Source organism: Festucalex cinctus, chromosome 3, assembly GCF_051991245.1.
Source record: "Festucalex cinctus isolate MCC-2025b chromosome 3, RoL_Fcin_1.0, whole genome shotgun sequence".
NCBI classification, from domain to species: domain Eukaryota; kingdom Metazoa; phylum Chordata; class Actinopteri; order Syngnathiformes; family Syngnathidae; genus Festucalex; species Festucalex cinctus.
Window position 1 is genome coordinate 28,152,610 of NC_135413.1, and position 23,480 is coordinate 28,176,089.

Below are 23,480 nucleotides of genomic sequence, written 5' to 3' on the forward strand. Positions count from 1 at the left end.
GTTCTGCTCTCTGTCGGCTAAGTCGCTGAACAACAGCCTTGACCTCGGCCCCCTGCATCCAATTACCATGAACCCCACTCCACCCCCCCCACTGCCAGAGGGTAGGGGAGCACGTTTGGTGCTTTTCACAAGGGAGGACAGCAGCGAATGAGCATGAACAGAAGTGTTTTCACTCAACGCCATGATAGGGGAGATTTGCAGTGGAGTTCTCGGTGGGAAAAAGTGTGTGTGTGTGTGTGTGTGTGGGGGGGGGGGGGGGGGGCAGCCTCCAGATGCATTAAAAAGAGCAGAAGAATAAGGTGATTTTTGCTAACAGGCTCCAACTATAGTTTTAATTAGGCAAGGGCAGATTTTAGATTCTGACGTAAGCAAAAAATTTCATGATATCACGGTACTAAAATGAAAAATTAATAATTTAAAATATATATATTTGAGTATTTTTTTTCCACTGAAAACAATTTATCTTATTTTCAAACACAATATGGACTACTTTGTACATTAAGAAATGTATACCATGATAAGTTGAAATAAATAAAATCAATGAATAGATAGATAGATAGATAGATAGATATTCATAATCTCGAGCAAGTCATAGAGTTCTGTACTTTTCACAACTGGTGAGCTTTTTTTTTATTTTTTATTTTTTTTTAAGAACAGACCCATGGGCTATTCATGTTGTCCTTGGGGCTAACTAGTACACACTAGCACATTTCTTAAAAATTAATTAAAATTAATTGCTTTGAAGTCTCCTCAAAAAAAGAAAATTTGAGATCTTTACCGGCGACAAACATTCCATTGACTTTTTAAAACCACGAAAACAACATCAAATCGGTAATTGGCCCATGCCTAGTTCGAATGTGTAATTTTTAATAAGCGATGTGCACATCTTGAATTCAAGGTGCATTATGGGTAGCGACGTGGTGCATTGTGGGTAGGTGAAACTACCAAACGGTCATTGAAAATGAACTGGATGCAATGGAATCAGCTCTGATAGTCACGTTTCAACCGCTGGAAAGTTGCCATTTTTTATCAACATGCATAGCATGTGGTTTACTGACATCGGGAAGTTGACTTGCAAGCTTTAAATTGTACAGTTGTGCAAATATTATCACCACTCTAATATATTGCGTCATTCTAACGGACCACAACAACACAAGAGAACAGGCTGACGGTAAGCAGATGAGTTTAAAACCGAGTCGAAAGAAAATGGAACTTCCTGGCATAACTCCCACAATCGACAAGCTGTACATACTGCGCCCCAGGGTCCGGTCCTCCACTGGTTATCCGATGACGGCACGTTCCAGCCATTGTGGCCGGGATGGCGGCCCGGGTCTTTGGGATATCCGTACGGTTGGTCGTTGATGCGCTGGCGGTGGTGGACCGAGGAGCAGGGCGCGGCCGTGCACTCTTGCTCCGTTGCGGGTCTCTCGTCCGGGTCGCAGAAGGACTGATCCACGGGCTGGTGGTAGTTGGAGCACAGGACCTGTCGGGTGGACCTCCCGGCGCCGCATGTCACTGAACACTGCGGACGGAACAGACCCAGTCTGTCAAATGTCAATTTGGAGCATCTATCCGATGTTGACTTATGTGAACCACTACATTAACGCATCTGCTCCCAATAATGTGTAAAAACGTTTTTGTTTTTTTTAAGTGTCCCAAAGACGTATTTATATGTCTTTTTGTTTTTTTTTTCATGCTAGAGCATACAGAAGGCTTTGATTCAGCCTCTCAACTGCAAAGAACGGTTGCAGAAATGGTAGTTATTACACAAACGGCCAGCAGGTGGCAGCAGAGCAAAGGAGACCAACCAGAGCCATGTAGGAAAAAAAAGCTAAATTACTTACAATTTTGAATAGATTTGTGAAAACTGATGAAACTTAGCTCTCTTCTAATGCTAATTGCTGCAAAAACGGAAACAGATAGAAACATACTTTTTTTTTCCCTGATGAAAGAAGAGACTGGAATCTTTCTTTTGATAGGTTCCATGCTTTTATAGCAATATAACACAATATTCTGTGGGCCTTGCAAAATCAGTCAAAATCCAGTCAAACAGCCGGGACTGAACGGGATTGCTTCTGTGAAAATGGCTGGGAGTGAAAGAGTTAATCAATGGCAGTGATGTGATGGCTAAAGGGGAAACTCATCACTGTTTGTGATTTCCATCAATCGTTCCCATGACTCAGGAATCAACAGACTAAACCTTTTAAATCTCAAGTTGACTCCATCCCACATGAATGCAGACTGATTAAAAGACGATCCCTAAAAAGTCATCCCTACCACTTAAACACATTGTGAACAATGGGAGTGATTACTGCAAATCTCAACAACAACAACAACAACAAAAAACATCTGTACTGATTGAACACAGCAAACGGGCGGCTCACTCACAGGCGACCACTCCCCGGTGCGCCATTGGCCGCAAGGGCTGAAGCAGGCGGAGGTCTCCGGCGGTCGGGGCAGGTGGACGCAGTAGGACTCGTCAGCCACGCCGCCTTGGGCGTCTCTGCAGCTGACGTAGCGCGCCCGCTTCCCTTTGCCGCACGTCGCCGAGCACTGGAGGGAGGATGCAGTCGTGATTACTTGGTCGGCTCATCTAATGATACGATCCCTGGGGGGGATGACAACTTTCTGGCTTTAAGGTCAACCCTTTTTTTTTTTTTGACAATAATATGTTCTATGAAGCCTCACTGGTCTAAATGTGGTTAGTGAAATATGAGTTAAGCAGCAAAATCCAGCCATTTTTATCCATCTCAGGAGGCGGCCATTTTGCCAGTTGCTGTCGACTGAAGATGACATCACAGTTGCTCAGGGCTCAGGCAACGACCAATCACAGATCACCTGTTTTCTGACGCTGCACTGTGATTGGTTGTTACCTTAGACCTGAGCAACATCAATGTCATCTTCAGTCAACAGCAAGTGACAAAACGTCCGCCCTCTGAGATGCATAAAAATGGATGGATTTTGCTCCATAACTCATATTTCATAAATCTAATATTAATCATAATGTCATGTTTAGACTAGTGAGGCCACATATATCAAGAAATGTTTAAGGTTGATTTCATCTTTAAGAAACTGTTGTTTTAGACCAAGTAACTTTATATTTATGGTTAATAATTGTATGTTGTATGTATGTATGTATGTCAACATATTGTTGAGCCTAAACACACAATTCAAGTCTATTTGACAAAAACAAAAAAAACAAACAAACAATAAAAAACACCAGTGTCTGTGTATTTTGAATGCTAAAGGTTTGGTGCAGAAAATGAATAATGCTAAAATGCTAATGCTAATGCATACAACAAGCTAACTGTGCACTCACAGTTGCCGCAATTAAAACTTGATAGTAGCAGATAATTAATAACTACTAAAGCATATATTTTGTGTAAAATGTAGGTATAAAATATGCTCATTTTGTTTTAGAATTAAATTGCGGTTGTGCGTGCTTCACAAGCCCCACAATATGCACTTGATGGGACGTCACGCATAAGATTCCAATAAGAAAACAGCAAAACATCAACACATTCCACGCTGACTTCTAACTTTGCGTGATTTCCCACCCTTCCATGCGCTGTAAGGAAAAATAGTACATTTTGTCTGGGCCCGAGACGAATTATGCGGTATCATGCGCCGCTGCGTTTGATTATTAGAAGCGCTTCAATAAAAGACATCTTACAAAACATGCTCGGCATTTTGGCTTTGGCGTTTGTTTATTGGTCGGGTTCCCCGTGCTCTTCAAAACAGCCCAACCCAGCATTTATTAGCCACGACTTAGCATTGAACTTATTGCTGAATTAACTCCAAAAGTATTAGAGACAGCTTCGAGTCCGTCGCGGGGGCAGCGGGCAGCTCGACGTGACACCGCAACCGCCCGTCAGTTGAACCGTCCACCGAACGTTTGACAGCACATCACGGTCAAACATTTGCGGGGGGGGGCGCACGCATGCCTAATGCAATCAAACTCGGGCTCAAATAAGCGCACGGAAATCCTTGCGTTATCGGCGACGCCGCTTGGGAGGGTGCGTGTGGCGCGGCGTAACGGTTGAGACCACACAGTCGTCGAGTCGGATTGACAGATGGCGTTCGAGCTCAGGCAGAGAAGAACTGGCACCGAGATGACATGTGCTTTTCATTTGCGCCTACTCACGCTGAGGTGCTTCAAACTGTGTGAGACTTGAGCTAAAACAACAAGTCGTCTCGACTGATCGGTGCAAAGTAGAGTCAGGTCAAAACAAATGTATTTATATAGGCCTTAATCATAAGACTCTCAAAGAGTCTCATAAGAGTCTCAAATGGCTTCACAGACCCACAGTTGACAAATATTAACATCAGCTGAAAAAGAAAACAAGTCAAGTATAAAATGACAGTGAATTTGATCCGTGACCATGATTAACTGTGTCACCATATTTGCGATCCTTACCGCTGTCCAGGAGCCGTATCGCCACTGCGTCCGGTGCTGAGCAGAGTTGTCAGGTGGAGGTGTGCTTTGGACCGGAGAGGCCCACGGACACTCCGCCATTTTGCAATCCTTCAAACACACACGTCCTAGATCAATCAATATTATTCATGGAGCCTCAAATGAGAGTATGGTTGCCTTCGCAGACACTAGACAACAATGATGTACTGTAGATTAAAAAATAAATAAATAAATAAATTAATTAATTAAATACATCTATTCTAATAATAATAAATATAATAATATGAAAATTAAATATAGTATATCTTTGCTGAAAATAATGCATTTTGTTTACAGCATGTCTGCTGCCCCCAAGTGGCAAAACTAATTTTCCATGTTTTGTGAATTATGTAACACTTTATTACTCATCATGGTTCAATAGTAAGCTAAAATGCTGTCTTAAATAAGTTATTATGATACTTATATCAATGGAATCAAGTTAAAAGATCTGTCTAATCATGCTAGTTTCACATAAATTATTGAATCTTTAAAATTTGATGTACATTCCTATTAGGTAGCAAGAGGCTAGCGGGAGAAGCGAGCATAGCAGTAGTGCTCCTACTTGTTAAAGTGGAAGCCAACCTGAAACATTTTCGTGACAATAATATGTCATATGTGACCACACTAGTCTAAACATGACATTCTGATGAATATTTCATTTGTGGAATATGAGTTACGAAGAAAAATCCATTTTCTCCATCTCTGGGGACGGCCATTTTGTCCACTTGCTGACATCACAGCTGCTCAGGGCTCAGGCAACGACCAATCACAGCTTGCCTCTTTTCTGAAGCTCAGCTGTGTTTGGTTGCTACCTGAGACCTGAGCAACTGTGATGTCATTTTCACTCGACCACAAGTGGCAAAATGGCCGCCTTTTGATATTGGTAAAAACGGCTGGATTTTTGCTTCTTAACTCATATTCCACTAACGCAATATTAACCACTATACCAATTTCAATTAGTGGGTCTGCATGGAACATATTATTTTTTTTGGGGGGGGGGTTCTTTACCTGACTATCTCTGGGCCTAGCCGCAGCGTTGCACTCTCGGTCATCCATGGTGTTGCCGTAGTCGCCCGACACGCACCTCACTGCTCTCATCTGGTAGCCATGGCCGCAGGTGACTGAACACTGGGACACGCGCACACACGAGACGGTGGGGCAGCCCAGTCAATCACATTTGATTTCAAAAATGATCTCACTCTGTCAAGGTACAAGTAGATACCTCGGACAGGGCAATCAGTTAAGGTCCAGCGGGAATTACAAACACACAGTTACCAGAAACCTTCTTTACTTCCATTAATTAACACATACATACATACATACATAATATGTGTTGTTTACATCCAGATATTTAAGAAGCATGAATATGAACGACTGAAAAGGTTGCAATCGGTTTGCACTTTACCTCAACGACCCCAATGTCAATGGAGTGTTTGGAATATATGGTAATATATGTACGTGTGTGTGTGTGTGTGTGTGTGCGCACGTGCGTGAGTGTGGATCAGGTTTAGTCTGACAGGATATGAGGGCAAGGTGAAAGTGGCGCAGGGGAAATGGCAGCTGGAGTTTGAGTACGCCGCGTAACTCTTTTGGTGGATCACGTTACAACAAACACATGAATTTGAAGTATTGACTGGCGCGTATATCCACGGTTCCCTTTGTGACCTCACACACAAACACGCACACACAGAAGATTTGACTGTTCACTGCCATCCATCCATCCATCCGTCCATCCACAATCCATCCATTGATCCATCCATCCATCCATCCACAATCCATTTGTCCATCCATCCGTCCTACCATCCATCCATCCATCCATGAACAATCCATCCATCCGTCCATCCATCCATCCATCCATCCATCCGTCCATCCATCCATGAACAATCCATCCATCCATCCATGAACAATCCATCCATCCATCCATCCATGAACAATCCATCCATCCATCCATCCATGAACAATCCATCCATCCATCCATGACAATCTATCCATCCATCCATCCATGAACAATCCATCCATCCGTCCATCCATCCATCCATCCATCCATCCATCCATCCATCCATGAATAATCCATCCATCCATCCATGAACAATCCATCCATCCATCCATGAACAATCTATCCATCCATCCATCCATGAACAATCCATCCATCCGTCCATCCATCCATCCATCCATCCATCCATCCATGAACAATCCATCCATCCGTCCATCCATCCATCCATCCATCCATCCATCCATCCATCCATGAACAATCCATCCATCCGTCCATCCATCCATCCATCCATCCATCCACAATCCATCCATCCATCCATCCATCCATCTCTAGTGTGTAAATTAGTGCTGTCTCTATGGAATATTTTTAGAATCGATTAATCAATTATTCAATCGATTAATCTGATTCATCTTAATTTTGCATTAAAGTGTACTACAAAAGATTTTTTTCCCCTGATTACCTGTTTATTAACCAGTGATAGGTGTTTATTTTGGACTTCGTATTTGTATAGTGATTTAAAAAAAAAAGGTAAAAGTAAAAAACAGATGTTTGCTGAAAATCTGATGATTTGGACAATTTTAAATTAAAAAATGGCTCCAAACAATTATTAAAATAGTGGTCGATTAATTTGATCATCAATTACTTACCGATTAATCGATTAATTTTGACAACTCTAGTGTAAATTAGGGATGTAACGATATCGGCAATATCGTGATATCGCGATATTAAAACCGCCACAATATATCGTCGTCGTCATGTCACGATATTAAAAGCAGCACATCTCTTAAAAAAAGTCAGGTTGATTTCCATTTGTGCCGTTCTAGCACCCTCTGGTGGCTAGTTTTTTTAGTGCAGTTTAATTTTCACAAGGCATGTTTTGGCCCTTCTATGTTTCAAATCCATGCTAAAGGTCAGATATGAAGGGGAATGTAATATGCTTGATATAATATTTTTTATAATATTTTTCATTGTTGTAATGCACAAAAAGACAATATTGTGTGTGTGTGTTTTTTTAATATGAGCTCTTTTTTTTTACAATATTGTGACCTTTTGTATCGCCACAAAATATCGTGATAATTATCGTATCATGATGTTTGTATATAGTTACATCCCTAGTGTAAATGGCACGTTTTTTTTTTTTTTTTTTTTTTAATACACTAAAGGATCAAACCAAAAGCATATCCGCTTGTCTCCACTTTGACAAAAAGTGAGATTTTATGAAGTGGGACCCCGTGTGTCTGTGTGTGCACAGTTGCGGTCCACGCACAGACACATTTTGAAAGCATCTGGCCGCAAAACTGCAAGCCACACATATGAAATCCATTTCCTCAGACAAGCCTTGCACGTGTCGACCCATTGAGTGTGTTTAGCCGATGCGCGTGTGTGCGTGTGTGTGAGTACTCACCGCTCCCCACACGCCGGACTGCCAGGATGCGCATTCGGGCAGCTGGCAGCTCCCGACGGAGGCGGGCTTGCCGGACGGGTCGCACAAGTGCTCACTCAGCTTTTCTTCCCCGGTGGCGCCGGTGCACGAAACCTGCCGGTGCCTCGTCCCTTTGCCGCACGTCACCAGGCACTGCATGCCCACCAGGATGGTGGAAAAGGATGAAGAATCAACAAACAACATACAATGTGTAATCACATTTCTTACATTAAGTTGAATTGATTTATGAGTAAACATTTATCTTGGCTGTATGTGGATGTTTTATATTCGCCCAATCAGACTTCAGCTTCTGCGTGTTGCTATGTCAAAACTGTCTTGGATGTACAAGGATTCCGCCCCTGACAAAAATGCAGCGTTGCACTATTGCGCTTTCCCCACCCCTTAGTAGTGCAACAATATTTTTTTGTAACCGGACAGGAAACAATCCCTAATAAAAAGAGAGGAAGCAAGAGAATTGTCAGCGCATCTTTGCCAGTTCTCCTCGAGTAAAAACAAACAAGTCTTGTCCTCTCATCCTAATGTTGTCATTCTTATGTTTTGGCTGTAAACCACACAGCAGGAGCTGCATGGCACAGGTGGTAGAGAGAGGTTGTCTCCCAAATTGAAGGTTGTTTAGCGTTCTTTCTTTCTTTCTTTCTTTCTTTCTTTCTTTCTTTCTTTCAAATAATAAACTAGTAAAATGTACTCAAAACTGTAAAATTTACTTAGAATTTCTGAGTGACAAGACTTTACCTTTTTTAGATTAACTCTACAGCGCGTTAGATTATCTCCGCCAGTGTAGCTGCACTTTTCCAGTTTGAGAGCTATAAATCAGCGCCATTTTCATCCTCCTACTTTCTTCTTTGCTTAACAGCGGGAGTGAAGTTTTAAGTCTGGATTTAAAAGCGTTCAAACTTACTTTGTATGATTTTAATCTGTATTTACTCTGATGAAGTCTCCCAGCAAATCAGGGTACCATATTACACACAAATCTAGTGTAAAACGGGATTTTATTTTCACTGAAAGCAAAGAAAGCAAACGCAAGGCGGCCCGCCACCAAACTCTTAACGATAATTTTCCCACCTCGGTCCACTCGCTGACGGTCCACCTGGGACACGGCTGCTCGTTGCAGGCTTCCGTCACCACTTTCTGGTATTCGCCGCATTCCCCGTCCGCCAGCCGCCGGCCCAGATTGTTCATGCAGTACGACTCTCGGCTGCGACTCCCTCGTCCGCACGTCTTGGAGCACTGTTAAAAAGGACATCACAATAAATCAGCAACAAAAAATCTTTCTTGAAATATGTTTCATTCTTGAATGTCCACCTGTGACCAAGCACTGTACTGCCAGCTCTTGAGAAGACAATCGCCGTGGCAACTCTCTCGAGTGGGAGGTTTGACGATATCGACGCAGGCGGTGGCCTCCACTCGCTCGCTGCGCTTCTTCGTCAGGTTGTACTTCATACACTGCACGTCCAGGCTGCGGTAGCCCGCGCCGCACTTAGCTGAGCATTCACTCTTCCCGGCAACATGCCAGCTGGAGGGAAATATTAGTAAGGGCGCTACAATCATTTGTTTTACAGCTGGTACTCTGGTTTCTTGGCACTAAGACGCCACAAGGCAAAACGCTACTTTTGCGCAAATAACGATCCATATTTCCTGAGCAACAAGATGGCGGCAAAGCACTATGCTTTAGATTTCTTGCGTACTACAGACAAATATTTTTTTTTAGGTAAAGAGAAGTTCTCTTAATATCTGACACATCACATCAATCTAAAACGACATGATGAACGAAATAGATCAGTGGCAAAGCACGACTTTTATCAAGTGAATCTCTTCAGCTTACTTCATTTCCTGATACAAAAATGCCACATGGCAGCAAAGCACACTTTATTACTAAATGGAGGTCCTCAATTTACGTCAACAAAGCTCATTGAAACAAAGATGCTGCAACATGGCAGCAAAGCACTAATTTTGCCTAAACGAAGATCCTCAACTCACTTCGACAACGTTCCTTGATATACAGATGCCATGACATGGCGGCAAAGGACTACTTTTGCCTAAACAAAGCTCCTCAACTCACTTTAATAAAGTTCATTGGCACAAAGATGTCACAACATGGCAGCAAAGCACTACTTATGCCGAAACAAAGCTCCTCAACTCACTTGAACAAAGTTCATTGGCACAAAGATGTCACAACATGGCAGCAAAGCACTAATTTTGTCTAAGCGTAGCTCCTCAACTCACTTCGACAAAGTTCCTTGCTATAAAGATGCCACAACATGGTAGCAAAGCACTACTTTTGCCTAAACAAAGCTCCTCAACTCACTTGAACAAAGTTCATTGGCACAAAGATGTCACAACATGGCAGCAAAGCACTAATTTTGTCTAAGCGTAGCTCCTAAACTCACTTTGGCAAAGTTCCTTGATACAAAGATGCCACAACATGGCAGCAATGCGCTACTTTTGTGTAAACAAAGCTCCTCAACTCCCTTTGCCAAAATTAATTGGCACAAAGGTGTCACAACGTGGCAGCAAAGCACTACTTTTGTCCAAACAAAGCTCAACAACTTACTTTGACAAAGTTCCTTCATACAAAGATGCCACAACTTGGCAGCAAAGCACAAATTTTTGTATAAATGAAGCTCCTTAACTCATTTCAACATCGCTGATTGGCATCCGGATGCCACAAAATGGCGGCCTAAAAAAAATTGTATCGCTCTGGCATGAGCCGCAAAAACAACAAACAATTGAGTTTGTCTGTGAATAGCAAAGGATAGTCACAAAAACAAAAACGAAAAAACATCAGCTAATGTGAATTTATGAATGCCGAAGCATGAATATGCGGGCGTCACTGTATCTTTTGCTGCATGGGTGTGCGTTTGCATCTCACCTGACTTCACAGTCGTCGTTGCAGGGCTTGATGACAGCGACGGGACGAGGTAGGTGCTCACATCGCTGGTCCGATACCTCCAGGTGATCGCTCTTCCGCACGCAGGCCGCTTTCCGCCGCCGCTCGCCTGCGCAATAACATGCGCAAATCAATAACAGGATGGCGCTCAGCGGAATATCACATTTCCAACCATCCATTTCCTGAACTGCTTACTCTTCACCTCAAATTCATCTAGTAGCCTTGTGGATCCCTGTCAGTCTCACACCTCATAATTACATCTCTTTACTAGAACCCGCGGGGGAACTTTGCCCCACGGAAAGCCTGACTAAAAAGCCTTTCAAGGAAACTTTGACGAGCTCAGTGCTTGACGGCTCGACTGTGGCAAAGGTGTCGAGCGATGTGAGTGGCTTGGGTCAGAGTAAGGTCAACAGGAGGGGCACAATTTTATTTTAAATGATTCCAGAGGGAGTTTTATGTGATGTTAATTAGTGCTGACGCTTCAATCTGTGTAGTAATTTTCTCTGTAATAAGAAACTTCATATTGATTTGTAGCCATTACTCTTTCAATTTTGGTGGAAATTTGGGTCAAATTGTAAACTTTCACAAAAACGTCCCAATATTTCTATTACATTCATGCATTACTAAATGAGAAATGTATTATGATGTTGAGATATCATGGGGGAAAAGCCATATCTTGTGAGAAATTGTGGGAAAAAACAACAACAAATGTTGAACTAATAAAAGTTTGTTTTTTTTTGTTTTGTTTTTTTTATATAAGAGACCACATTGTGGCAAGTTTCTGCAAACAGCAGGATGCCCTCACACAAGAATGAGGCAGTCGGAGGCGATGAATGTCGCCCAATGTGAATCCACACGCGACCACAAAGTACAAAAATCTTAAGCTAAATTCAAACATGGTGTGAAATGGAGAATGATGTGACAATGAAAACCACTTTTTGAATCATTAGACTCCTGTTTGTTTGTCTGCTCATTAGTGAGGCTACTTCCTCGTTTGCAGAGGAAAATAAACAGGATGACATTTTGACCATTTTCAAAATCCGTTTTTCATGTTTCTTTCTCAGCACTCGTGCAACCCCCCCAAGAAATTTCATGGAAATCGGTTACGTTCTCTTGGCTAACCAACTGAAAAACGCTGAAATAGTTTTTGTGTTTGGCACATGTAATGAACACTTAACCTCTTTGGAAGAGGTAATTGGAGTAGATCTTTCTTTCCCCCACTTTGAGCAACATCACATTTCTTTGTTGGCCCTCTTTGCGCATATTTTGCTCGACCGCAAAAAAAAACGTTTGAGATCGAAAAAGGTGAAGGCCCCCATTTGAAGCCGTACCCTGACAGATGCGGTTGCACTCCAGCCAAGGGCCCGAGGGATCCCACACAAACTGCTCCCTGTGCTCCTCGATGGGTATGTTGAAGGAGTAGCGGACGTCTGGGTTGTAGAGGTTTCCCACACACAAGACCTGCAATAATGGCACGCAGAGTCAAGGTCACAAAGGTTTTTTTCTTCCTTCTTATTTTGACTGCACAGAAATTCAACCTTTAAAACAGATATCCGGTTACAAAGTGCTGATATACGAGAGGCAAACACTAAATCAAGCCGTCTTCCACCAAGTGGTGCAAGTTCAGTTCAATTCTGATTTGACTATTGACGGACAAGGGAAGAAGTAGTAAAGTAGAGAGAGAGAGAGAGAGAGAGAGAGAGAGAGAGAGAGAGCAAAAGGTAAGACAAAAATATTGTCTGGTGTTATTATGTGCAGATCCCTCTATATGTTGACAGTAAACAAATCCAATTATTTCCAAACTAACAAATCTAACTTTTCTCACAATAAACATCAGGTGTAAAAAGCAGGAATAAAATGGGAATAACATTCAGTAATCTTCAGCAAAAAAAAATAGGCTGACTTGAAATCCTGCACTTCCTGTTTTCAATCTTTCTTCTTTACTCACATTTACACAGTGTCAAGCTAAATTAACATAAGAAGCTCAAAACAAAATACTGTAGAGTTGAGTTATGAACTGTCCCAAAAAAATAGGAGGATTGCATACTCAGAAACTGCAATGAGGTCCAAAGACGTTGGCCCATTGGATTACAACTCGGCATGAGACTCGGTATTGTTTTGTGGTATTTACTGTTTTTGTTATTAATTTATTGTTTTTAACCATCATGTATCTTTGCTCCTTGTATGCAGAGATGGTTGCTTTACAGTGCTTTATAAATATAGTTGAGTTGAGTAATTATGTGAGAATCAAAAGTGAAACATAATCAGCTTTGATGGCCGGACGTTGATCAGTAATAGCAATGATACCTGATGTTGGCATTTACCATAGATATAAAAAATGATTCAGATATTTTGGGACCTACTGTATTACTTGTCTGAGTTGAATATAGGGCAAGAGGAAGTACAGCTCAGACCGGTCATAACATGCTCACTGTAAACCAAAGTCTTTACGAAACCACTTCTTAACGAGAAGGTGACCTGCAGAACGAGCTCCTCTTCGATGCGATCCGTGCAGTTGATGCGCTCCACTTTGGTATCAGAGCCGCTGTACTCGATGACCGTTCCCTTGAAAGTGATCTCCCTTTTGAACATGGCCACCACAAAGTTCCCGTTCAGCAGGAAGTTGGACTGGCTGTCGGATAATGCTGCAAAAAAAAAAAAAGACAACAATACATTTGAGCGGAAAAACATTGGAAGAGTACACTGTTGTAAACAATCGTCCTGTTGCCAGCTCATTGTTGTGGAAAACCACACTGGAAGTACGCAAGCGACACTGGCGGTCACGATCGCGTCTATTTGGAGTCAAAACTGTGCGACACCGAGCGGTGATTGACGCTGCACTGAAACAACAAGGCAAGAGAGCACACGGTTCACCACTGCAGCAAGTAAACACAACCAAGACTTTTTTTTTTTTTTTTTTTTTTCTCGAGGCCGGTTCCAAGAAGCATGCAACTAATTGCGACGTCTGCGTGCCAAAAGTATGCGCGCGATGAACTCCCTTCCACTTTGTTTACATTCGAGTTTGCACGTTGTTGGAGCCCGAAGCGAGTCATCTTTTACCCAAAGATGATTGCGGGTTTGGGACCATGAGGCGCAAACAGACAAATGCACAAAAACATGAGCATACAAGTACAAGTCGGCTCATGGATTTGGTTTGTTGCGCCACCGAGCTCGCAACTAAGTTTAAGCGTAACAAATCAACATTGAAATGAAATGAAATGCCGTTAATCTGTTCCAGGACCCAAACATGGCAGCGCTATTAAGTTTTCTATCAAAACTATCAAGTTTTGATTGTTACGTGGGTTCCATCAGCAAAAAATTGCATCTTGCAAAGGCCTTTTCAGTAGAGATAGAACGATGTGTTTTTTTTCAGAGCCGATAGCAAGGCCGATTATTAGTAGTCAAGGTGGCCGATAACCAATATTTGAAGGCGATCTTCTTGTTGAATAGGGGGGAGAAAATATTGGCGTCAAAACTTTTCAAATACAAATGCCAATCTTGAGTTTGTTGTAACGTCTTAAAGCATTCATGCTTATTGAACAGGTTTTGTTTTTTTTAATCCTACACAATATACTTCATTTTAAATTTCTAAAAGTTATCAGTACGTCTTAAAAAGTTAACGGTAAATGGAAACTTAAAGAAGTAAATACATACCATACCTTCTACTTTTTTCAAAATAAAAAAAAATAAAAAAATAAATAAAAATTCTTAAATTTTCACATTTCTTTGTTTTATTGTCAAACAAAAACAAAAGCTTCAGAAGCTTCCCAGGGTCAGCATAATCTTTTACAAAGTTAACTGAAAATTTAAATAGTTCTCTGAGATTAAAATGATTGTACCTTTACATTTTATTGGCCGTCAGATTTTGAAAAAATTCCGACACCAATATTCGTCAACAAGTCCAATATCTATTATAAGTAGGAATTTACCTATCCCTACTTTTCACACTGCACTTAGCGGGCCGCAGCGGCAAGTGCATCCATTGCCTTATTTTGAAAGTGATTATTTTGAAAACTTGGTCAGAACCATCAAAAAGCCCGAAAGGGGTCAAATACTGCCTACGGGTTAAGTGCTGCAACGGCAATGTCTCGTCACACTGAAGGTTTGTGGCGCAAATGTGACTTCAGTCAACCAATAGGAGATGGCGGAGTGATCACAGAGCGCTGACAGCAATCCATCCCATGGGAAAAGCATCAATGCTCATTTCTGGCAAGCCACTTAGCAAACACTTTCAAATATGGGCAAGCTTGCATAGGAGCTCCGTTGTCTCCGCCAAAGCCTCGTTGGCATTTTTCAGTGGATTTTGCCATATCTGCCAAACTGGTTGGTTGTGTGGCTGTAAACTGTCCTAGTCATTCCAAACAAGCCAAAGGATGCACCAAAAAATGATGCATGTGGGAGGGCCTACATTGTTGCAATATAAAGAGAAAAAAAAAGTAATAACCGGAGCTGTTTCCTTTTCTTTTCTTTTTTTTTTTTTGTTCTTTTTTTTTTAAATCTCAGATTAACAGAATATATCTATATATTGTGCTCTTTCTGTTGGAAATATCCCTTAAATACTGTATGATAACTTTTGGAAATAGAAATTGCATTGCATTGCGCTGCTTCAAAACATTACGAGTGACAATATGGCACCCTGTGAACACCAAAAATAAAGTAAGTGCAGTGTGAAAAGGGCTTAACACTTCAGAACAACTACACTCCCAACTTCTTGGTGCCACTGAATTGTAACCTATTGTACCTTCTGACTCAAAACAAAACAAAACAAAATAAATAAAAATAGCCCTTGACATACACACGTTTGTCCAAACATATCATTGCAAAAATGATATGAGAGTGGCCAAGGTGAAAGGCAACAACAGTTACATTCATTTGTGGTAACTTTTCACTAAGTCAAGTTTGTTATTTGAACACAGTGATTTTGTGCGCAACTGATAAGTGACAAAATATATTCATGTTTTATTTATTTCTTTTAATCATGTTTGATTTTTCCCAATACCGAAGCTTGCCGTGGTTCAATACCTCCAACAAGGTCACTGATTTAGAGGGACAAACGTGACACGGCGTTGTTGTTTTTTTTCTTTCAGCCACATGTGTTTCTTGACAGTGACCGGAGAAAAGTCTTGAACCTCGCTTGAACTAAAACGTCTTCATTCTCTTGCCCGCCTCCGTGCCGAGCTATCCGCTTTCACCCACATGCGTCTAATTAGAACCTAGCGCCGCCTCATTTATCTTTCTTGAGGGCGTCTGACACTCCATTTACTTTCCCGTTGCCTTGACCACCCGACCCCCATCCCCCCCCCGTCCACGTTGCCTTCGCGTACACGAAGCGCAAGAGACGCTTTTTCGGAACGGTTTTACGTCTTCCTCACTGACAGCTTTCCTCGTCAGGCTGCATGGGTCACCGCAACAGGGCGTGTGTGAAGGGGGCCCGGGGCATAATGGCATTGACCTAACTTACTGAGCGTACGCGAATTCGATGCAGCCTATCAACTGCAAAGAATGGTTGAAGAAATCATTACAGAAACGACCAGCAGGTGGCAGCAGAGTAAAGGAGAACAACCAGGGACATGTTGAAAAAGTCGGTTTTTGTGCTCACATTTTAGCGTTTGCAGGTTATGAGCAGAGCAATTTTTATTACTGTGTGTTGTTTTTTACACTACAATACTGGAACGGATTAATTACGTTTACATTCATCTCAATGGGGAAAGATGATTTGAGCAATCCGTAGCTTGGCTGCAATGAGAACGTCTCTGGAACTCGGTGCACAAAAAGGCACACTTTTTTTTTTTTTTGCTGGCTGGATTTATGAGCGGTGAAGCGCTGCTGCTGAATGAATATAACGGATACGCTCAATAATTAAAGACATTCTTTTCATGAATGTGACATTTTAAACGCAAAACATTAATTTATTCAATTCTCTTGAAATTGGCTTACACTTTCTATTGAAAAATAAATGTTCTTATTGAATTTTATTCTGCAACGTCCATACACTTTTTTTTTTTTTTTTTTTTAAACTATGACTTCTAATATTAAAAATCTCACTCTTCAAGCTCAACTTTTTTAACACATGACTTTTCCCTGTGGTCCAAATTTCCCTCCATTCCAGACAACTGGACTTCATCATCTTCATAAAAGAGGATTTATTGCAAGTGTGACGTTCCCGAATGTTTTTGTACTTATCCAGCTCTGTTCCTAATAAATTGTCAAGCGAGCCGCCAGCTTCAATTTTGGATCAGTGCTGTCAAGAGGACTCGATATTCCTCAAAAACCGCATCCTCGCTCCGACTCACCGAGGTAGTTGTCATCTTCTGGCTTTCCGGAGTAGCTGACCTGTTTAATATCAATGTTGGTAGCACCAGCTGGGATGCGGACCACTGTGTTGTAGCCTGTAGAGGAAACACAGACAGAGATCAGACACATTTTGATGTTTTCTAATCGTTCCACCATGCCCCGAAAGGGATGTCCGCTTCCAACCGCTGGGGATTTACACACTTGGAAAAACACCAAAAATCAGGTCTGGGCTCAAATAACCTGCTTGTTGAGGTCTGAGAGGCCCGGTTGAGAAATGACAAGTAATTATTCCCTGAACCTTCCATTTGGCCTGTAATTACCACACCGAGCATGTTGTCCCGCTGTAAACTAACACAGAGAACAAGTGGGCACGCCAGAAAGAATAACTCAGAAATCAAACATTTGAAAAGGTGGACACTCTAAAAACAGTTGGGTCAAAAGTAACCCAGTTTGAGTCAAAATTGGACCCAACCATCACTTGGAGCAATTTGACTTTACATTTGCTTTATTTATTTTTTATTTCGTATTTTTATTTATTTATTTATTTATTTTTCGGGGGGTATACAAAACGACCCAATTTTGGGTGTTCTTTTATACAAATTACAAAAGACAAAAAATCTATTTTTGACCTAAATTTGGTTACTCTTGATCCAACTGTTTTAGAGTGTAGTGTAAATAAACTGTAAAAAAAAAATACTAATATGTAAATATTCTTAAAGGGAAAGTCAACCCCAAAATTTTCTTGACAATGTGTTGTATGCGCCCCAGCAACTAAATCAGCAAAATCCATCCGTTTATTCAATCAATCAATCAATCAACTTTATTTATATAGCACCTTTCATACATTTAAAATGCAACTCAAAGTGCTGGACATCCATAATGCAATAAAATAAAAGAAAGAAAAAGCCCCCCCATCCCCATGATCGTACCCACAGACACACCCAAAACCCAACAAACACATGAAAACCACAACATGGCGGGGCACAGATGTACCCTGTAAGGAAAGGCACCCAGGAGGAGTTCATCCACAGTGAGATGGATGAAGACCAAGCATCCCTCTCACTGTGGAGGCTCCCCCATGAGAAAACACTGGAGCTAAAAATTTTATAACTACCAAATAAAAACATTTAAACACTAAAAGAAAACGGTTAAACACGATAGAAAAAATAAATAAATATTGACCTAAGGGTTCGGCTTGCAAATGTGATTGGTCGTTAACAAGCCCTTCGGCACTGTGATGTCATTGTGTGACGGGGTAGGGATCATAATTCATAAAGATAATCACAATACAACAGCCTTGAAACATCACGAAGCATATTTATTTAAGAAATAAATTATTGTGGTATGAAAAACACACGAGCAACACGTGCTTGCATCATATTTGAGAGGTCCTATGTGCAAATCTCGGCGTTTGTATGTTTTCTGGAAGGACTTCCTCCCACATTCCAAAAATATGAATGTTAGGTTTGATGACAGCCATAGGTGTAAATGTGAATTGTTGTTTGTCTATTATATGGTTGGTAACCGGCCCAGGGTTTCATCCAAAGTCAAGAATAGACTCCAGCTCACTCTTGACCATAAGTGCTATATATCTATAAAAATATGCTATATATCTTTCTCACGTGCCAATAATCTAATAGTATAGTAAAGAAAAAAAAGGGGGGGGGGTGTTTATTATGATAAATGACTTGAGTTGGCATCCACTTTCTACACAAAAACACACAGGAGGTGCTGAAGTTGAGATTCGAACCCAGAACCTCTCAACTGTGAATCAGACTCTATGGCGCCGTTGCGCCTGCCGTTTAACGTTCTATTCCATAATGAGAGCAGAGGGGTAAAGGTGTCGGCGCGGCTTGCCTAACACCTCCAGCCACAGGGTGGCAGCACTTGGTTTGCATATCATCCATCTCTCATCCACACAAGACAGTCCCACAGTCCCAATAAGCACTTTTTTTTTTCATATGTTATCTTTCAAACTTCCATTGTGGCATTTATAGGAGATGGACTGCAACAACAATTTTCTGACATTTGTACAGCATTCCTTTTTTTTATTTTTTTATTTATATATATCTCTTGTCCTCAATAAGGTCGTGAGCCGGAGCTCATGCCAGTTGACTTTGAGCAAGCGGTGCAGAGGTACAAAACTGTCCACCCTCCTACTAAACAACCAAAAGAAGAAGAAGAAAAAAAAAAAGCACAAACCTGATGAGGCTTAGATTGAACGCAATCAGAATTTGGCACAAGATGAAGCCCTGCAAGCATCGCATCGGTTTATTTAAAAATGGTGAGATCAGGGCCGTCATCCGAACATTTGACAGTTTCAGACAAAGATCGGTCGCCAGATTTGGACCAGGTCCGACTATTCTTTCGGAACAATCAGAGCGCATTTAAATGAAATCAGACATGACATCAGTACGCCATCAGCTCAGCCAAGAAGTCTTTCATTGCCATGTGCGTGTTTGTCAAAGGAGATACGAAAAAAAAATAATACTCAACCAAGAGCATAAGCCACAGATGAATGTCCATGACAAAGTTCAGGTTATTTCATATAATGTCGGCATGAAGAGAAAATTTTTTCTAAATGCAGATCGGCTATCTGCCAATTTAGGTCTTTATCTTAATAAGATTTGAGAATCTTACTTCTGAAGATAAATGTACAGAGCCAGGAAAGACCTGTGAAGTCAATTCACATATTTGTTTGTAAATACAATATATATTTGAAGATAACTGAGAAAACGTGTGCAAAGGCTGACAAGTGTATAGTAGTACTCAATTGTGAAGCTAGTGTTGATCATTTTTCAACATTTCAGCTTTCCTGATTTTTGGGGGGCTTGGCTAAAATAATTTTGTATTCAAGATATTATCGAGATGAGAGAGTATTGGGACCGAGACAAAACCGAGACTTTGGTCTTGGTCAAGCTAGCTATGGCGACACCCCAAAAAAAATTCATCTTCCCTTTTGGATAGTCCGCTGGTGCGGCTGCTTCTTTAGAGTGCCCCATTGTCGGCCATGAGTGCATGCACGTCACCCAGAGAAATTAGGAAGAGCAAGCAGAAGTGGAGATTTTCTTTCTTTCTCTCTTTTTTTTCCCCCTCCCCAAGTATGACTTGAGTGGCACAGTGGATGACTGGTTAGCACATCCGCCTCCCAGTTCTGGGGACTCGGGTTCGAGTCCAGGCTCCGGCCTTCCTGGGTGGAGTTTGCATGTTCTCCCCGTGCCTGCGTGGGTCTTCTCCGGGTACTCCGGTCTCCTCCCACATTCCAAAGACATGCATGGCAGGTTAATTGGGTGCTCCAAATTGTCCCTAGGTGTGCTTGTGCGTGTGGATGGTTGTTCGTCTCTGTGTGCCCTGCGATTGGCTGGCAACCAGTCCAGGGTGTCCCCCGCCTACTGCCAGCTGAGATAGGCTCCAGCACCCCCCGCGACCCTTGTGAGGAATAAGCGGTTAAGAAAATGGATGGATGGATGGAAGTATGACTTGATAGCGTCTGGATGTGGACAGGGGATGGTGCTGGCATGGCTGCTTTAGAGCGCCCCGTTGTCACAATGCGGAAAAGTCCCATGATGACCTGGTGGGCTATACTGTAGAATATTATTCGAGTCACCAGGGGCTTGAAGCGAACATATTTTCATGGCTCAAACACAAGTACAAGAGCGATGCTAACATCCATTTGATTGACATTTGAAATATTTCATTAACAGTTGACAGCTAAGTGGGGCGTGGTTTCAGCGCATTCAGAAGACTTGGCAATTGTTGGGTTGTTAAAAACAGTCTATTTACATACCGTACATGACATTTGAATTTTTAGTTTGCAAGGACTTTAAACCTAACATCCAGAAGCTCCACTTATTTCCACAATGTAAGTCAGGAACTTTGATTTACGTGACTCACCATACTGAGCGTCGTTGAACGTCCCTGCCTGCGTTTTGCACGAGGAGTTGTCTCCACCACACACGCCGCACTTGTCGTGCCTGGCTTTTGAGTTGAGGACGTGATCGCAGCCCGCTTGCTGGAGACGAAAAGTCGGTATTGTGTGAAAAACTGTCGAGTCATACAGCATATTGAGAATTCATGCTGCGGCTCGGGAAGCAAACGGACGAACCCTGCAGAGGCCTTGAACGCAGATGTCGTAGGTGTCGGTGCCACAAGGCGTGCCGTCGATGACGCGGTCCTTCAGCTGGTAATACGCCGTCGTCCCGGCAACCCGGCAGAAGAGCTTGCAGCGATCGTTCAGTTGTACTGAGCGGAAAAGGAATCATTATGTTACAAAAAGGGAGACACAAAATTATCAGAAGCCTGATACAAATGCTGATCATCATCAGGTGTGTTGGAGGAGGGAACTGTCTAAAACAGGCAGGAAGGACAGTGGCTCTCGCTACCCATGGGAAATGCAGTACTTAACGAGCCAAAAGCTTAGGCCAGGGGTGTCCAAACTTTTTCCTTTGAGGGCCACATCCAGAAAATCAGAAGGACGCAAGGGCCACATCATGTTATGAAGAGAAATTGTGTTTAGTCCTAAAAATTGTACACTTAATTTATTTGTGCTTTTGCATATTTAGAAAAACGCTACAGTATATAAACCAATTTATTTGTTATATGGAAGTAAGGTTATTATAGTTTTGGAATTTTTCATTTTAGTCTTTATTTTGTTTTGAGTTTTGTTTTTTTTAATTTTAGTTAGTTTTAATTGGTTTTCAGGGTGGTTCTGTTTGTTTTTTTTATTAGTTTTAGGTCTTTAATAAATGCTTGGTTTAGTTTAGCTTGTTTCAGTATTAGTTTTAGTTTTTTTAGGTGTAGTATTGTGTGCAATATTTAAAAAACACCATGGGCGCGACGTCATTATTCCGGTTTATATCAAAATAAATCTACTAAAAATCACATTTAAAATCATTCCCAAAGGGTCATGCATTAAATTAATTACCAAAGACTAAAACGAAGGACATTTTTGTTAATTTTATTTTAGTTAGTTTTGAAAACATAAAATGTAGTTTCAGTTAGTTTTCTTTTTTTAAGAAGCATCTTCATTTTTATTTTTATTTTTATTTCGTTAACAAAATTGTTTTTTGAATTTTAGTTTTTTCGTTAGCTAAAACTAACGGAAAAAAAACCCTAACTAAAATAACCTTTAATGTGTGTTTTTTTACACCCTCCCTTCTTACTTTGACCAACTCCAAACATTTTTGTTTTTATTTTATTTGAACTGAGTCAAATGCCATTTTTAGCCTATGTCGCGGGCCACTGAAAAATGGACGGCGGGCCGCAAATGGCCCCCGGGCCGTAGTTTGGACACCGCTGGCTTAGGCCCAAAAATCCAGGCTTTTCTTATGGGCTCAATTTAAGACAGCCACAATCAGGACATAAAAAGCGCCCTACATTCTTCAAAACAGCATTTTGACTTACTGCCACTGTATTTGGGGACCCAGCGGACGGTTGGAGGTAGACCGTTGATGTTGAAGTGCTTGCCGTCAAACTGAGAGCACTGGTCCTCGCGGAAGTCTTTGCGTCCTCGCGGACACGGCTCGAAGTTGCAGGAGCGGAATTTCATCCGTCGTCCCACGCAGAACTTGCCGCCATTTCTAGGCCTACAATAAGATCCAGAAAGAGGAGATATTAGATCTGGGAAAAAATAAAGTCGACCAAGTCGGATAAGTGGACTTTAAAAAAAGGTTGACTGACTTGAAGCTCCGCCGGCTCAATGTTATTGAGCTCATTGTAGCCAATAAGTTTACTCATGGACTATTGTTGAAGCATCGATTTTAAGTGACTTTTAACTCATTCACTGCCATTGACGGAAAAAGACGTCAATGTCAAATTTTTTGCTGGCCTGGCAGTGAATGTGTTAAGACACTATTAAATGTGTAATGTAGATAAATGTATGAACAAAATCTTTGTGAGTGTTTGTTTACCTTAAATGTATGTACATATGTATTAATGTATGTTCTTTTAGTACATTTTGTAACCTACTTTTGTTTTCTCTTCTTTGCTTCTGAATGCTGTAAACTAATGTGTTTGTTTTTGCTTATGTGTTATCTTTCCTTGTGTGAAGCACATTGAGTTGTGTATGAAATGTGGTATAAAAATAAACTTGCCTTGCCTTAAATGGTAATCGCTAGCGCGCTAATGCTAATTGCGACTGCTAACTGTTTAGCATAGTCTAATTTTGTGAGAGTTTAACAATGGTCAGGCACAAAAGAAGTAGTTAGAAGTTATATTTAATCAATTCAATTGCATGTAGATACTAGATATTATGATGTACTGTATATATTAGGGATGGGCGAGTACCGATACCAGGTATCGGTATCGGGCCGACACCAGGCTTTTTTCAAGTACTCGAGTACTCGTGACGCAGACGAGTACAAGCGACCGATGGCAGAGGGGGAAGACGTTAAGTGAGTCCTCCTTGCCT

The 23,480-nt window shown here is 41.4% G+C and overlaps 1 protein-coding gene across 2 annotated transcripts in view; it reads right to left on the reverse strand.

The window, feature by feature from the left end:
• LOC144016340 (A disintegrin and metalloproteinase with thrombospondin motifs 20) overlaps window positions 1-23,480 on the reverse strand; it is a 103,506-nt gene that overhangs the window by 33,127 nt on the left and 46,899 nt on the right. For both annotated transcript variants that reach the window (XM_077517338.1, XM_077517337.1), the window contains exons 13-26: window positions 22,475-22,656; window positions 21,177-21,313; window positions 20,966-21,083; window positions 17,071-17,166; window positions 13,256-13,422; window positions 12,109-12,238; window positions 10,760-10,886; window positions 9,193-9,403; window positions 8,953-9,117; window positions 7,852-8,022; window positions 5,462-5,581; window positions 4,418-4,525; window positions 2,389-2,553; window positions 1,253-1,522 (exon numbers count right to left, since the gene is read on the reverse strand). In XM_077517338.1, coding sequence (XP_077373464.1) covers window positions 1,253-1,522; window positions 2,389-2,553; window positions 4,418-4,525; window positions 5,462-5,581; window positions 7,852-8,022; window positions 8,953-9,117; window positions 9,193-9,403; window positions 10,760-10,886; window positions 12,109-12,238; window positions 13,256-13,422; window positions 17,071-17,166; window positions 20,966-21,083; window positions 21,177-21,313; window positions 22,475-22,656 — 2,167 coding nt within the window. The remainder of the gene's footprint in view (window positions 1-1,252; window positions 1,523-2,388; window positions 2,554-4,417; window positions 4,526-5,461; window positions 5,582-7,851; window positions 8,023-8,952; window positions 9,118-9,192; window positions 9,404-10,759; window positions 10,887-12,108; window positions 12,239-13,255; window positions 13,423-17,070; window positions 17,167-20,965; window positions 21,084-21,176; window positions 21,314-22,474; window positions 22,657-23,480) is intronic.